The sequence below is a fragment of the Oncorhynchus gorbuscha genome, linkage group LG20 (assembly GCF_021184085.1).
Source record: "Oncorhynchus gorbuscha isolate QuinsamMale2020 ecotype Even-year linkage group LG20, OgorEven_v1.0, whole genome shotgun sequence".
Taxonomy (NCBI): domain Eukaryota; kingdom Metazoa; phylum Chordata; class Actinopteri; order Salmoniformes; family Salmonidae; genus Oncorhynchus; species Oncorhynchus gorbuscha.
Genome location: NC_060192.1, coordinates 19,790,301 through 19,805,270, shown reverse-complemented (window position 1 = coordinate 19,805,270; position 14,970 = coordinate 19,790,301). Strand labels below are relative to the sequence as shown.

The 14,970-nt window shown below is 40.9% G+C and overlaps 1 protein-coding gene across 2 annotated transcripts in view; it reads left to right on the top strand.

The window, feature by feature from the left end:
• arrdc1b (arrestin domain containing 1b) overlaps positions 1 to 14,970 on the top strand; it is a 59,504-nt gene that overhangs the window by 22,167 nt on the left and 22,367 nt on the right. For both annotated transcript variants that reach the window (XM_046316626.1, XM_046316627.1), the window contains one exon: positions 9,357 to 9,467. In XM_046316626.1, the coding sequence (XP_046172582.1) occupies positions 9,357 to 9,467 (111 nt within the window). The remainder of the gene's footprint in view (positions 1 to 9,356; positions 9,468 to 14,970) is intronic.

Here is a 14,970-nt window from a genome sequence, read left to right as displayed (position 1 = left end):
AGCCATGTAGGGTAATTAAATAATCTGTCAGTAAATGTAGGCTAATGTCCTATAAAAAGCCTAGACCTATTCACTGCAAATAGCTTGCTCTGCTCCACTCTGCGGGTGCATCAAAACCGTACTACAGCCTACTCCGGTTGAAAAGTGGTACCATGAGTTCAAAACGTCAATAATAAAATAAAAAAATCTAATTAATTCCTCTGTAACATGTGAACTTTCATGTGCTTCAATAACAAACTTGTATGTCAACTGTAAATAAAATATTACGAGCCTTACCACAGAAAAAGACAGGAACCTTCCTGCTAGCCATGATTGGCTGAGATAATGGGTGGGCTGGACATGTCGAAAGATGCGTTCGGATTGGTCTGCCATGTTGCACGCTTCTGTCTATAACATGAGCTGGTCAGTATGTGTAGGTAATCCTTTCTAACGCTGTTTTTTAAAAATGTTCTGGCGTTTGATTGCAAGTATGCAGATGGAGTCGAAAAGAGAACACACAAAAGGCTGTTGTATAAAACACCTGTCTCCGGATTACATCTTCAAACTAAGGCCACCGTGGCATCCGTGACAGAGAAGTGTCCATCCAGGTATACCCATCCATGTATTCGGGTAAGATAGTCTAGCTAGTTAAAGCGTACTGTTGCCGTATTTCTCTCCCTTCCACTCCATCTCCATCTCTCTGTCTCTCAGTAACGCTCAAAGAGCACACAGTGAGTTCATCTAATGATCTAGTTCAAATGCCTGTAAGTGAATCCTGCTCAGACAGGACTGCATGAGCTGTCAGTTCAACTAAGGTCCCACAGGGCCTGGGGTAGATAAAGAAATATTTGCATTTAAATTGCAATTCCTCCAAGATAAGTCTGGGTGAGAGTAACCAAGAGTATCTTTATTCAGTAGTAGAAGGTAGTAGGCTAATGAAGGGTCTGAGGTATTTTGCATATACCATTTCCTCTGGTATAGTAGATAAATTATTATGCGCCTGCATGCAAAGCGATTGTGTGTGAATTAGAGCTGGGAATTTTATGATATTATCATGATACGTAAGTGCTGGTACGCTCAACAGTTTTCCGTGTGTATCTCTAATGCTCCATCAACCAAAGGACATCCAGCCAATTTGACACAACTGTGGGAAGCATTGGAGTCAACATGGGCCAGCATCCCTGTGGAGCGCTTTTGAAACCTTGTAGAGTCCATGCCCCGACAAATTGAGGCAGTTCTCATGGCAAAATATTAGGAAGGTCTTCTTCTTAGTTTTTTACACTCAGTGTGTATATATATTGCAATTCGATACAGTGATTCTACTGAGATTCGATGTTCCAAACATATTGTTCACCATACAGTGCATTCGGAAAGTATTCAGTCCCCTTTACTTTTTCCACATTTTGTTACGTTACATAATCTATGAAATAGATTTTTTTCCTCATCAATCTACACAAAATCTACACACAATACCCCATAATGAAAAAGCAAAACAATTTTTTATACATTTTTGCAAATGTATTACAAAAAAAAAAAAAACTGAAATATTACATTTACATAAGTATTCAGACCTTTTACTCAGTACTTTGTTGAAGCACCTTTGGCAGAGATTACAGCCTCGAGTCTTCTTGGTTGCACAGCTATTTTCAGGTCTCTATAGAGATGTTTGATTGAGTTCAAGTCCTGGCTCTGGCTCGGCCACTCAGGACATTCCGAGACTTGTCCCGAAGCCACTCCTGCGTTGTCTTGGCTGTCTGCTTAGGGTCGTTGTTTTGTTGGAAGGTGAACCTTCAGCCCAGTCTGAGGTCCTGAGCACTCCGGAGCAGTTTTTCATCGAGGATCTCTCTGTATATTGCTCCATTCATCTTTCGCTCGATCCTGACTAGTCTCAGTCCCTGCCGCTGAAAAACATCCACACAGCAAGATGCAGCCACCACCATGCTTCACCGTAGGGATGGTGTTGGCCAGGTGATGAGTGGTGCCTAGTTTCCTCCAGACGTGACACTTGGCATTCAGGCCAAATAGTTCAATCTTGGTTTCATCAGACCAGAGAATCTTGTTTCTCATGGCCTGAGATTCCTTTAGGTGCCCTTTGGCAAACTCCAAGCGGGCTCTCATGTGCCTTTTACTGAGTTGTGGCTTCCGTCTGGCCACTGGTAGGTGGAGTGCTGCAGAGATGGTTGTCCTTCTGGCCGTCATTGTAAGAATTTGTTCTTAACTGACTTGCCTGGTTAAATAAAAATAAATAAATAAACATGGACAGGACTAAGGAGTTTAGAAAATGAGTTTTTCGCTTCCTGGACCAAACCTCACACGGGTAAAGCGTTCACTAAATAACACCTTTCCAACTAGGAGATGCTACGTCTGACCTTTTATAGGGTACCCCTCTCTGACGCAAACTTCTCGGCGTCCAGCCAATCATGGCTGGCGTAGTGCAATGAAGGCTTCTGATGAATACACTGGGGGTGTATCCCATAGTGAAATACCTCACTTATACTATCAGAGAAACAGGGTTAAAGTCATAACCTAAAGTTTTCACTCTGGGTGCTCCTGCATTAGCACCGTGCCCAGACCCCAAACATTTCCCCCCAATTAGGCTCAGGTCCATGACCTGAGGAGTTTGGTTATCACCAAAGAGCACATAATGGTATCAGTGGAAATCAGCAGAGATTAAGAAGGGGGATGGATGTCTGTTCTGCCCCTTCTTTTATGGCCAGTCAGCAGACAGAGATGAGGAGTCAGGCATGGGCACTTACTGACCACTATACTCTCAATTAGAGCTAGGACGATAAACAGAAAGTTACCGACATTGCCTTCCTCTTACTGAAGCATTTCGCATAAGCCAGTAATTTTCCTTGATTTTGCAATACAACATTCCTGTAGATAGGCTAATGGTTTTAGAACAATTTGATCAACAGTAATAGCCTATGCATTATTTTGTATTCCTGCTATGAAAGTATCTGCTTGTCCACTTTTGCTGTCGGCTGCTGTGTGAGCAAGCCACTTGGACTCCCTCTCCTCACTGTGAGCATGGAGAAGTGAGAGATGCGGCTCAATCTTATTTGGCAAAATTTTTAATTGTGTCTTTTACATTGGATAAAAGTAGATACTCAGAGCTAGAAAATGGTATATCATATACTGCAGGATGAACAAAAAGTAAGTCATTCTGCTTTGAAAGTTGATAAACTTGTAACCTATTTTGTTTGAAAATGTCTCTTGAATGTTTTGGTACACCTTTAGTATTAGAGAGCTCTTACTTGTCTTCACCCATTCAGCATCGTTCACACTCTCTTAAGCCTTGGCCGCACCCAGCTCTTTAAGGAGGCACATGTGAGGCCATGTACTAAACAACCAAATATTTCAGACTAAAGGCTGGTTTATACTATGGGTGTGATCATATATTCAATCTGGAGTGCTAGAGTGTGCTCAGAGTGCGCTCTGGGCGTTCGTAAACTCAGAGCTTTGTCAAATTGTCCGTTCATAAACACAGAACATTCAGAGCTCACACTGGACACTGGCCGAGGAGTTGGGTTGATCAAGCTTTCTGACCTAACAACAGCAGTCAAGCACCCAAGCTAACTGGCTAACGTTGGCTAGCTACTTCCAGACACAAATGAGGGAACAGTTCATTCTGAACATTTTACTAGCCCTAGCAGAGCTGGTTACGTTGTTTTTATGTTAGCGTTGGTGATTACAAATGTGCTGCTGGCAAAAATTTAATTACGCTTTGTTGCCAACCTTTACTACCAGTTCATCGGGTGTTGAGCGTTCGAAAATTGGTAAATTCGTCAGTTATTCTGCGCTCTGGCACACTCAGATGAGTGCTTTGAAATCAGAGTAGATAGCCAGAGCGAATTTACCAGCTACGTCTTATGACAGTTGTCGCAGTGACATCATGAACATTCTATTGAAATGGTTACTTGCATAGTCCAGCCAGCCAGCCAGCTAACATTAGCTAGCTAGCTGAAAGAAAGAGGCTCTCTAATTGTTTGCAGCTCTTTAAGATTTAATGAGGATAGTGAGCGTGGCATTGGTTTACTGGAGTGTAAGGATGGGATATGTTGAAAATGACGAAGTACGGGTGATCTCTGCCCTGCTAATGGGCCTCATGTAAACACGGGTTTTCATTGGTGTTCTAACTTTAAAAGTGATATGTGCGGTGAATAGAAACATTCAAGTAAAGTGAAGGTGGACAGATCTCAACAGGGAGTATCAAGTCTTCAGCTTTCTCTCTTGTTGCAAACAAGTCTGTGTGGATTTGGCTCCTTAAAAGGTACCACCCTTTTTTATCTTAGGATGCTTTATCTAATGTTAACTTGTGTGTATATGTGTGGGTGTGTATGCTACTGTTGACACCACGTGGACCTCTAAGACTCTGAGAACATCAATGGAATGTTCCTCCTGGTCTCCCAATAAATTCAGCAGACATTTTAAATCTGCTCATTAATACTCCTGATCAAGCTGTGATGAAATACCAGCCTCTGGACAGATACAGTCCTCCCCTTGTTTGAGCCACAGTTCCGCTCCTTGTTTTGGCTGGAGGAAAATGAGCTACCGCTGTCTTTTATTGTTCTCTTAAATGCCAGACCTTAAACAAACCCACTGTAGCTCCTCTGTTTTCCGCCCCACCAGTTGAAACCCTTCTAAGGGTGCTCGTAAACAAGGAAATATCATTATCAGCCCAAAGTTAGCAGTCTGTCTTTTGTTTTCCCTGCCAGTTCCTCTCTCCTGACACACACGCTGACTCATTGTTGCCATGCAGGGATGTCACTAGGGGTCATGTTCTCTAACTGAATGACTTCATATCATGGCCCTGATTGGTTGCACTGTCAGGGCAACCCTCTATCTGTTACCGAGGAGATTTCTTCCCAACAAGATAGTTGCATTGCCCACCTAGGCATGTACCAAAAGATTAACTAGGCCAATAACATTAACCAAAGGTTTAAAAATCCATGTCAAATCACAGGAACTCTAGGTTCTATAGTCCTGTGTAGCTAAATTGGTAGAGCATGGCACCAGGGTTGCGGGTTCGATTCCCACGGGGGGACCAGTATGAAGAAAGTATTAAAATGTATGCAGTCACTACTGTAAGTCGCTCTAGTTAAGAGCATCTGGTAAATTACTAAAATGTCAAATGTTTGAAAGAACACAGACACATTACAAACTGTAATGCAATAGTTTCTATGAAAGTCTGCCCTCAAAGACATTCCTGTGGGAAGAGGAGAAAGGTTGTAATGTCAGGTATAGTAGATCCTAGACAAAAAGTCCTTCAAACCTACACAAAGAAGTAGGGAAGGGGAAGAAAATGTGAACTATTCTAAGCTCTCAACCAAGGGATAAGGAGTGCTTATAATTAGAGGTCGACCGATTAATCGGCATGGCTGATTTCAAGTTTTCATACCAAAGGGGTAATCTGCATTTTTGTACACCAATTATGGCCGATTACATTGCACTCCACGAGGAGACTGTTTTCCGCCCCACCATCATATTGCATTTGGACATTTCTTATGGCATTTGGCCCAAAAAAAAGTGACTTTTGACTTCCTATGAAATCATATTGCACATGGACAAAACATATGCCTTATGCACAAGTAAATAAAAAAATAATGATAATAAAATTTGACAAGTATATTCAGACATATTCAGCCTACGCTGCCTTAATCACCACCTGTTACACGAGTGCAGCAAGGAGCCAAGGTAAGTTGCTAGCTAGCATTAAACTTATCTTATAAAAACAATCAATCTTAACATAATTACTAGTTAACTACACATGGTTGATGATATTACTAGTTTAACTAGCTTGTCCTGCATTGCTAATAATCAATGCGGTGCCTGTTAATTTATCATCTAATCACAGCCTATTTCGCCAAACGGGTGATTCGCAAATAAAAGCACTGTCGTTGCACCAATGTACCTAACCATAAACATCAATGCCTTTCTTAAAATCAATACAAACATATATTTTTTTAAACCTGCATATTTAGTTAAAATAAACTCATGTTGGCAGGCAATATTAACTAGGGAAATTGTGTCATTTCTCTTGCGTTCTTTGCAAGCAGAGTCAGGGTATATGCAGCAGTTTGGGCCGCCTGGCTCTTTGCAAACTGTGTGAAGACCATTTCTTCCTAACAAAGACCGTAATTAATTTGCCATAATTTTACATAATTATGACATAACATTGAAGGTTGTGCAATGTAACAGCAATATTTAGACTTATGGATGCAACCCGTTCGATAAAATACGGAACGGTTCTGTATTTCACTGAAATAATAAATGTTTTGTTTTAAAAATAAGTTTTTACGGATTTGACCATATTAATGACCTAAGGCTCGTATTTCTGTGTGTTTATTATATTATAATTAAGTCTATGATTCGATATTTGATAGAGCAGTCTGACTGAGTGGTGGTAGGCAGCAGCAGACTCGTAAGCATTCATTCAAACAGCACTTTCTGTGTTTACCAGCAGCTCTTCGCAATGCTTGAAGCACAGCGCTGTTTATGACTTCAAGCCTTCAAGCCTTCAAGCCAACTCCCGAGATTAGACTGGCAATACTATAGTGCCTATAAGAACATCTAATAGTCAAAGGTATATGAAATACAAATGGAATAGAGAGAAATAGTCCTATAATTCCTATAATAACTACAACCTAAAACTTAACTGGGAATATTGAAGACTCCTGTTAAAAGGAACCACCAGCTTTCATAGGTTCTCATGTTCGGAGCAAGGAACTTAAACGTTGGCTTTTTTCACATGGCACATATTGCACTTTTACTTTCTTCCCCAACACTTTGTTTTTGCATTATTTAAACCAAATTGACTTTCATTATTTCTTTGAGACTAAATAGATTTTTATTTATGTATTATATTAAGTTAAAAGAAGTGTTCATTCAGTATTGTTGTAATTGTCATTATTACATTATTGGTATCGGCTTTTTTGGTCCTCGGCATCGGTATCGGTGTTGAAAAATCGTAATCGGTCGACCTCTACTTATGATACAACCATCCATGTTTGTCAAGGTCCTGATCATATGAACACTTCCAGTACTGGAGTAGCCTACGCTGGCTGATCCTTTGGGGATCAACTTTAATCTGTATCCTGTGAACGGGGAGAATAAACGTTGAAAATTGAAACGAATAAATGGAGCCGGTGTTCTCCACGCCTACTGACATGTTTCTCCTACACTTATTGAACCGTGGAATAGGCCTTGGAAGGACTCCAGCATATTAGAGTGAACACAAAGACAGACACTGAGTCAGAACTCGCTCTAGTCTCTCCTCTCTCCCACCCAGCAATGCGTTCTCTGATCATTTGTTGTGTTTGTTTGATGCTCAGAGGTTGTAAATACTTCATGTGTGATCTGATAAGGGATGGCTCAAGACTGCTAAACTTCTGTTAACATTACTATGTGTGAGTGATTCTTGTAGGCACTGCTGGGAGGTGTATGAAGGCATATAGTTCTGCTGACACAGGAAGTCATGTGCTGCCTTACAGTCAGTATATCTGCTGTGGTGGTGGGGTTAGCAGATTAGAGATGGCTCCCCTCCACTGGTGACAGTAGAGTTAGCGAGCTGTCTTCTACTTGTGTGTGTCACTCGGTCACACAGTCCATAACTGCACAGTGTCATATGCTACCACTTCCATCCCTGTACAGATCTCTCCATCTCTGACCTCTCTCTCCCTCCATTTTTGACAATGTGAGGCCATGAGGGAACATGATGCTATAAGAGAGGAGGAGCGTGACCTTGTGTGAACATGGTGTTCCACTGCACATTATCAAAAGGTTTCAGTTCTGAGAGATATGGACAGAGTCAGACAGAGCTCTGACTACAGGGAAAGGGGGATATCTAGTCAGTTGTACAATTGAATGCATTCAACTGAAACATCTCTGAATCAGAGAGGTGCAGGGGGCTGCCTTAATCAACTTCCATGTCATCAGCGCCCAGGGAACAGTGGGTTACCTGCCTTGCTCAGAACGACAGATTTTTATCTTGTCAGCTTTGGGATTCGATCCAGCAACCTTTCACTTACTAGCCCAATGGTCCTACCCGCCAGGCTACTTGCTGCCCCTACAGCCATTGACATGTGCTGTAATGCAGTGCTGTGTGGTGAATTGGGCTTTAGAACATCCCCCAGGCTTACCCAACCAGAATTATTTTTCCAGAATGGATTTTTCTAACAATCATTGGACACAATGGTCCCCATTCGACACTTGTTTCATATGAATATTGGCAAACACTGATACTGTTTTAAGTGTCTGTTTTGTTCGATTATTTACAACCAAGAGAGAATAGAGACACCCTACCCAGCAGCAGCAGCCGCCGCTAATGGCAAAATTGAACCCATTGTGCTTTTTACAGCAAAACATATGAATGGCTCAACTGTTCTGGGGAACTACTGTAAACTTCATATTGTAAAATAATGTGACTAATGAAATGAAGGCTGGAATCTGCTTTATCTCCTAACATATTGCACAAGTTGACTCTACGTATTTATTAGCTTAAAAAGTAGCCTTAAATATTAAAATGTATTGAACAACTTCAAAAAAATTTTTTTGACTGTATTGACGCTATTGGAAAAACCATCCTGTGAAGTTTTCCAAATACCCCAATATACAATTTACCACCCAAGCCTAGTATGGAACTCCACACAGCGGTCCTTAAACCACACAGAGCCTCTCCATACATCACGTCACATGTGTTGTGTCTGCTGTGTGCGGTGTGATCATGATGTCACTCTCAGATCCCTCTCTGGGGAGAGATAGGAGCTTATCATAGATTAGTAGTGGCTGCATGAATGCTACATCATTAAACATGATTAAAATCTCCTGGAACACGTCTAGGTTGACCTTTACTTACATAATGATAATATTACCCAGAAAAGTTTGGGTTTATCTGAAGTTTGATGTAGAGTCTGCCTATCCCGATAGGGCAAGGGTAGCTGGCTTCCCCGATTATATGCTAGCAATTGGAATTGACTTGCATTAGCTTCTCAGTAACATATTCAATAGCCCCATCGAACAGGTGAGTGGTGAGGCTATTCCAGTCTATGATACAGATCACTCTACAAACCCCTCGCTATTGAATGTTTAGTGCTGCTATTTCTACACAGCACAGTGAGCACACCAGGGCCAAGGGTTTCATTTAAAGGGGTTCATGTTGAACATGTGGCTTCCTGTCAACAGCAAAACATATTTATAGACACCATTCATTGAAAACTCTGCTATTTGGTGTTTATAGCATCCATATGTGTTTTTTTTTATACCAACTCATGACAGAAAAACTCATAATGGAAACACCCATTTTAGAGAACTATGAATGATAGACAAAGTTAGTTAACTGCACAGTTGATTGAATCTTTTCTTTCTTTCCATTCCAGCCATTAAGGTGAACTGCCTGGGATCATGTGGGGTCTCCAACAAAATGAACGACACGTCGTGGACACTGGAAGAGCAATACTTCAGCAGCACACTGTCTGTAGCTGACAAAGGTGAGGATTATGGAAGCCATTTTGGGGCTACTGATACAAAATATATAGAGTATAACATATAGAATGAGAATCTAAATAGAGGCTGGTCGAGTTGCAGCCCTCTTCATCTCTGTTGAATTATAAAATGTTGTGAAAATAATGTAGCATTCTGCCGCAAGAATTAGGTTTTTGTCCTAAAGAGCGGTTTTGAACTTTTTATAGTGGTGATCATTCTGAAGTATAATTGCAATTTTACACGCCTCTTGAGACAATACTGAAACTGCCAATCAGCTGAAGTAATAGGTCCCTGCAGGGGTGTTCCTGTACTAAATGTTCTGTCTGCGAACGTGGCTGTACCTAACAATTGCTGATAAAGAGAAGGGATGTGCTGTGCTCCACAGAACCCGTCTGTTTGTCTCCCGATGGTCTTGTGGTGGTGTTCTGGCGTAGAACATTCATAGTAATTTACTCTGTGTTATTCTGTAATTGTCACACCCTTGTCTATTTCAATTGTCCCTGTGATTGTCTCCACCCCCTCTAGGTGTCGCTTATTTTCCCCGGTGTATTTATCCCTGTGTTTCCTGTCTCTCTGTGCAAGTTCGTCTTGTATGTTTTCAAGTCAACCAGCGGTTTTCCCATTCTCCTGCTTTTTGCATTCTCCTTTTTCTAGTCCTCCCAGTTTTGACCCTTGCCTGTTTCTGGACTTTGTACCCACCTGCTTGACCATTCTGTCTGCCTTGACCCGCCTGTTTACCACTCTGGACTCTGATCTGGTTTGGACTCTTTTGCCGGTCCACGACCATTCTCTTGCCTACCCCTTTGATTTAATAAACATTGTAAGACTCCAGCCATTTGCTTCCTGTGTCTGCATTTGGGTCTCGCCTTGTGACTTGATAGTAATGTATCAAGTATTTAATGTACACTGTAATTGTTTTGAGTGTTAATTATTTTATGACTAATACATTCTATTAGTTGAATTGAGTAAATGCGTTCCTCGTTTTACAGAGTAATTCTTTGATTGACTAAACGCTTATATTTTAGTAGGTCTATTGATAGTTGTTAATTACACTATACACATAGCACATGCTGGGGTACCACCTTGACATCTATGATCTGCTTGCCTCTAAATGAATGCTAGAATATTGGTTGCCAGGATTAGCTATCTAGTCTCTTAATAATTGCATAACGGTGCAAGTTAGACACATGTTCATTATAGTCATACTGAGAGGCCTTAATGAAGAACCCAGTTAAGTTGCTTCCTGTGAGCTTCATGTTTATTATTAGTATTATTTTGAAGCTCTTATGGAAAACAGCAGAAAATGTATGTAAATAATGATTGTGAAAAAAGAAAGAAGCATTACTACAATGTGACGTCATCTATAAATATGGGTGACGAAGGCTGCTGCCAAAACACATATGTTTGTCCTGACCTCTGTTAAGAAGGCATTCAAATGTAAAGACTATTTCAGTGAGGGCAGAGTTTTCCTTCTCGTGTGTTAATATTGTCCTGACCTCTGTTAAGAAGGCATTCAAATGTAAAGACTATTTCAGTGAGGGCAGAGTTTTCCTTCTCGTGTGTTAATATTGTCCTGACCTCTGTTAAGAAGGCATTCAAATGTAAAGACTATTTCAGTGAGGGCAGAGTTTTCCTTCTCGTGTGTTAATATTGTCCTGACCTCTGTTAAGAAGGCATTCAAATGTAAAGACTATTTCAGTGAGGGCAGAGTTTTCCTTCTAGTGTGTTAATATTGTCCTTACCTCAACATGTGAATGATCTGCCATGCATACGTGGTGAAACCTGGATTTGAGTGGAACAACACACTGGTACTGGAAGTCATTAAACCCAGGCAGGCCTGGTTGTGCTGTATGTGAGCTGTGGAGCATGCCCACTAAGCAAAACGAGTATTTGACATTGCCGTCAGGTCATTTTAGGTGCTGAGTGAAAGGTGAAAATATGTCTTTTACAGATGTTGAAAATATGTCATTTCTGGATGTTGAAAAAAAATATGAAAAAAGTGTTATTTTGATATAATGCTTAAGGCATTGAAAATATATGTGTAGTTGAAATTTGGCCATAGAATTTTCAACATCTGTAAATTCCGTATTGTCAACATCTGGAAAATATGTCTTTTTACGTCCTGAAAATAGGTAATTTACAGATGTTGAAAATATGTATTTTTCGGTCATTGATTCTATGGCCAAATTTCAACTACACATATTCTCAATGCAGTAAGCATTATATCAAAATAATCATTTTTCATGTCTCTTAACGGGATACTTTGGGATTTTTATCTACTTCTACTGAATAAAGTTAGAGGCTATGTTGTGAGCCAATGCTTACTAGCATAAGCGCAATGACTGGAAGTGTACGGTATCTACCAACATGCTAGCTCATACCATAGACTTCGAGTCATCACGCTAACTCTAGTTAGCAATTGCTCTAACTCTAGTTAGCAACTTCCTTCAAACTGCAAGCAGAGATATAAAAATGGTATCCACGAATTCATCTGACTCTCGGGAAGTAGGTAAAAATCCTGAAGTATCATTTAATATAGAACAAATGAGCCAACTGAAGATTACAACAGAATATTTATTATTACTCCCATCTGTCACATGCACTTATGTTCGTGTTCATCTACCTTAGTTGAATGAGCTTGACTGACTTAAGTCTCTCTCTAGATAATAGCATCTGCTGAATGACCAACATGTACACTTACAAAGCATGCTGGGTATTATTGTGATGAGCTCCACCCCCAAACAAGTACATATTTGGTCGGTGCGGACCAGATCCAAATCTAAACAAATCAATACTTCTAGGCTATGTTTCACAACTTTGAACATCACATTATAGTACGGCACAGCTTAGTACAGTAGAGCACAGTAGAGTCATGTACAGGACAGTCATCAAGTTTTATTCAGTAGAGTAGAGTGTAGTAGAGTACAGTACAGTATAATTTAATTCAGTAGAGTACTGTGGAGTTTAATTCAGAAGAGTACAATACAGTTTAGTTTAGTTCATTATAGAAGAGTACAGTACATTAGAGTAAAGTTGGGTACAATACAGTACACTATACTTTACTCTGTTGTACATAACTGTACTATATTCTACTTTTCTTTACTGTGTACTGTAATGTACTATACTATGATGTGCTGTTCAAACTTGTGAAACATGGTTGTCTATGATTTGTTCCGAACCTGATTTGGTCCGGACCATATCTGAACCAATTATAGACGTCTATGTTTGGGCCAAATCAAGGCCAGTCCAGACCAGACCAAATCTCAACCAAACATAGACAGCTTTTTTTGGTCCTGTCGGGACAGACAACTGGGTATAATCCATGCTGGTTAGGTTAGCACACCACTACTATGTTGCTTAATGTTTAACTCTGCCTCTCTCACCTATAGGCTCAGTGGTTTTTCACAGAGCTGGGAGGTGTTACTAGAGAGCAGTCTATTCAACTCTGTATTCCTTCTTTCTGTCTTCATTCTTCCAGTATACTCCATAGACTTTCCTTGTATATTCATATATTCAATATCCATACGGATTCATTAACCCATAATTTTGGTGTTGCAAGCACTTTTCTCCAACAACCCATTGAGCCGCCTGACCACAAACATTTAGAGAAAAGCCCCTCGTGTTGTGTTTGTGTGAATGTGCTATTGGCTATCGTCAAATACACTCCATGGCCAAAAGAATGTGGACACCTGCTCATCGAACATCTCATTCCAAAATCATGTGCATTAATATGGAGTTCGTCCCCCCTTTGCTGCTATAACAGCCTCCACTCTTCTGGGAAGGCTTTCCACTAGAAGTTGGAACATTGCTGCAGGGACTTTCCATTCAGCCACGAGAATTAGTGAGGTCGGGCACTGATTTTGGGCGATTAGGCCTGGCTCAAAGTCTGCCTTTCAATTCATCCCAAAGGTGTTCAATTGGGTTGAGGTCAGGGCTCTGTGCAAGCCAGTCAAGTTTTTCCACACCAATCTCAACAAACCATTTCTTTATGGACCTCACTTTGTGCATAGGGGCATTGTCATGCTGAAACAGGAAAGGGTCTTCCCCATTCTGTTGCCACAAAGTTGGAAGCACAGAATTGTTGTATGATGTAGCGTTAAGATTTCCCTTCACTGGAACTAAGGGGCCCAGCCCAAATCAGGAAAAAAAGCCCCAGACCATTATTCCTCCTCCACCAAACTTTACAGTTAGCAATATGCATTCGGGCAGGTAGTGTTCTCCTAGCATCCGCCAAACCCAGATTTGTCTGTCAGACTGCCAGTTGGTGAAGCGTGATTCATCACTCCAGAGAACGCATTTCCACTGCTCTAGAATCCAATGGCAGAGAGCTTTACACCACTCCAGCCGATGCTTGGCATTGCACATGGTGATCTTAGGCTTGTGTGTGGCTGCTCGGCCATGGAAACCCATTTCATGAAGTTGCTGACGAACAGTTCTTGTGCGCTGACGATGCTTCCAGAGGCAGTTTGGAACGGGTGTTGCAGCTTTAGCAGGGCGGAAATGTGACAAACTGACTTGTTAGAAAGGTAGCATCCTACGTTGACAGTGCCACTTGAAAGTCACTGAGCTCTTCCGTATGGCCCATTCTACTGTCAATTTTTGTCTATGGAGATTGGATGGCCGTGTGTTCGATTTTATACACCTGTCAGTAACGAGTGTGACTGAAATAGCCAAGTCCACTAATTTGAAGGAGAGTGTGAATGTGAAACTATCAAACAGTTATTTATTTATTCAGTATTTATTGAAGATGGTGTGATCACAGATTGTGAATTGCAAATATGAATCTATTCAGATTTGGCTGGCCATATTACTACTTGTCTAATAGACATTTCTTGCAGTCAATATTAATTACTGTCTCATTAACACTCAGTTGTGTAACGACAGATCAGTTCCATGCCTGTTTGTTTTATGTCCCAGTTAGTGTTTGTAATGTTCTGTCAATTCATTGGATGCACTTGAATGTCTTTGCTGCTCAAAATTCCAGTCGATAGAGCGGATTTAATATTTTTGAGGTAGTTTAGCCTCACAGAAGCATGTGAAATCCAGGACTATTCTTAGATCAAAGAACAACCATTTCCGAGAGCTGAAAGCAGTTGGAATCCAAGTACTGACTGTGCATGTTGCATACAAATAGGCGGAGGCATGCACAAACTCAAGCACGAGCCTTTACAGTGATTGTAGATGTTCTAGCATGCATGCATACAAATATGTTGGAGGTCGTGTGACACCTTATTTGTTTTAATTTCTTTGTAGAATTCCAATGTGTGTACCGATCCTATACCACACACCCATCACGTAAACATCCCAAGAGATTATTAGAATCATCACTGGATGGGTTTGTGTTCACTTTTAACTATCCCAACACCTCTGACACACACACACACACACACACACACACACACACACACACACACACACACACACACACACACACACACACACACACACACACACACACACACACACACACACACACACACACACACACACACACACACACACACACAC